The sequence below is a fragment of the Rhagoletis pomonella genome, unplaced genomic scaffold (genome assembly GCF_013731165.1).
Source record: "Rhagoletis pomonella isolate Grant_MI unplaced genomic scaffold, Rhpom_1.0 Rhpom_scaffold_00009, whole genome shotgun sequence".
In the NCBI taxonomy this organism is placed as follows: domain Eukaryota; kingdom Metazoa; phylum Arthropoda; class Insecta; order Diptera; family Tephritidae; genus Rhagoletis; species Rhagoletis pomonella.
This window is the reverse complement of record NW_023458563.1, coordinates 29,921,548-29,922,913: the sequence shown is the minus strand read 5'-3', so window position 1 is coordinate 29,922,913 and position 1,366 is coordinate 29,921,548. Positions and strand designations below refer to the sequence as shown.

The window sequence follows — 1,366 nt, the reverse complement described above, 5'->3', positions numbered from 1 at the left end:
CATGTCAATTTTACTCTCCTCTAGGAAATTCAAAACGATAGACAAAAGGTAGTCTGCTGTGTGACCTTCAATTGGAATGAAAGCAATAATCCGTTCATGAATGTCACGGCCTTTTACGTATCGAAAACATAGTGACAGCTGATCCGTATGGCTCACATCCGGAGTAGAGTCAATGCTAAATGAATAATAACGGGCTTCTTTTATCTCCGAAACGATTTTTTCCTTCACACCTTTTCCCATAATCGATATGAATTCATCACATATTGAACTTGAAAGGTACGAAGCTCTTCCTGCAAAAAAAAACATACCAAATGAAGAGACAAATCATTTTCGAAGTTATTTTGAAGAAGTATACCTTTTCCTCTATTGCCAAAACGTATTGTATTTGACATTGTTGGACATGTGATCATGAGATTGTTCATGAATTGAAATACCACGCTTTGAATGTTTCCAGTCATTGAAACCTTTTAGAGCAAATGAACTTGCATTTTCGTCTAAATTACCGAACAAGCGACAAGCAAAACAAAATACTGAATCGACTGACGGCGAATAGATCAGCCAATCACGTTCGGTCTGTGTTCCATTTGGTAAAACCCGATGCAAATGATATTCAGAAAAGTTTCTTTGTCCAGATTTCTTTGCGTTCAAATCAATATTGCGACACGACGAGGGACCTAAATAAGAGTATTCTGTGTTAATTTTTTACTCTTATATTGAAATACCAACGATAGCATACCCTTCTTAATCCAATAAGTTTGAACGATTGATTGATTGAATTGAATAGGCCACAAACCTGGGTAATTTGAAAACACATTGGTGGAATTTTCATAAATTTTTGATACATTCACCGAACTTTCGACATCGTCCGGATTTTGTACACCTTCGATCGTGCTGTCAACATGTTGGAAATTAACCTCTCTTGACGTTGATGGAATTGAAAAAGTATCAGAAGTAGATTCACAAAACTCAGGATTGTCACAATTTGCTTCGTTTACAGTTGTCGTCGCATTAGCGAAGTGGCTTGTTAGTTTCGGTATTTTAGAAAGCAGTTGCTTATCGCGTTCGTCTTTATTTTTTTTTAATTTGCGCTTTTCAGCTCCACTCTTATATTTCCTAGACTTATCCATGTTTACGAAATGACTATAACCAGTGTTTAAAAAACTTGAGTCGAAGTAGCAAAAGTCGTGAAAATGTTGATTATTTTTGATTTTACTTATCGTCGCTTTTTAAAATGAGTAATTGCGTGTGCTTACCATATTAGGAATTTTCAGCAGTCGCAGTTCATGCAAAATCAAAAACTGGAAAGCAACAAAAAGCATGGCGCCTTGTTTGTCGCGCCTTTTCAAACTGTTGATTTTGATTTGAT

The 1,366-nt window shown here is 36.0% G+C and overlaps 1 protein-coding gene across 1 annotated transcript; it reads right to left on the bottom strand.

Annotated features, from left to right (window-relative positions):
* Positions 1-363: 363 nt before the first annotated feature.
* Positions 364-1,127, bottom strand: LOC118745483 (zinc finger MYM-type protein 5-like). The gene is made up of 2 exons (XM_036478931.1): positions 794-1,127; positions 364-674 (listed from the first exon to the last, which is right to left on the bottom strand). Exons 1-2 carry the CDS (start codon positions 1,125-1,127, stop codon positions 364-366), a joined length of 645 nt encoding a protein of 214 aa, XP_036334824.1.
* Positions 1,128-1,366: the final 239 nt, after the last annotated feature.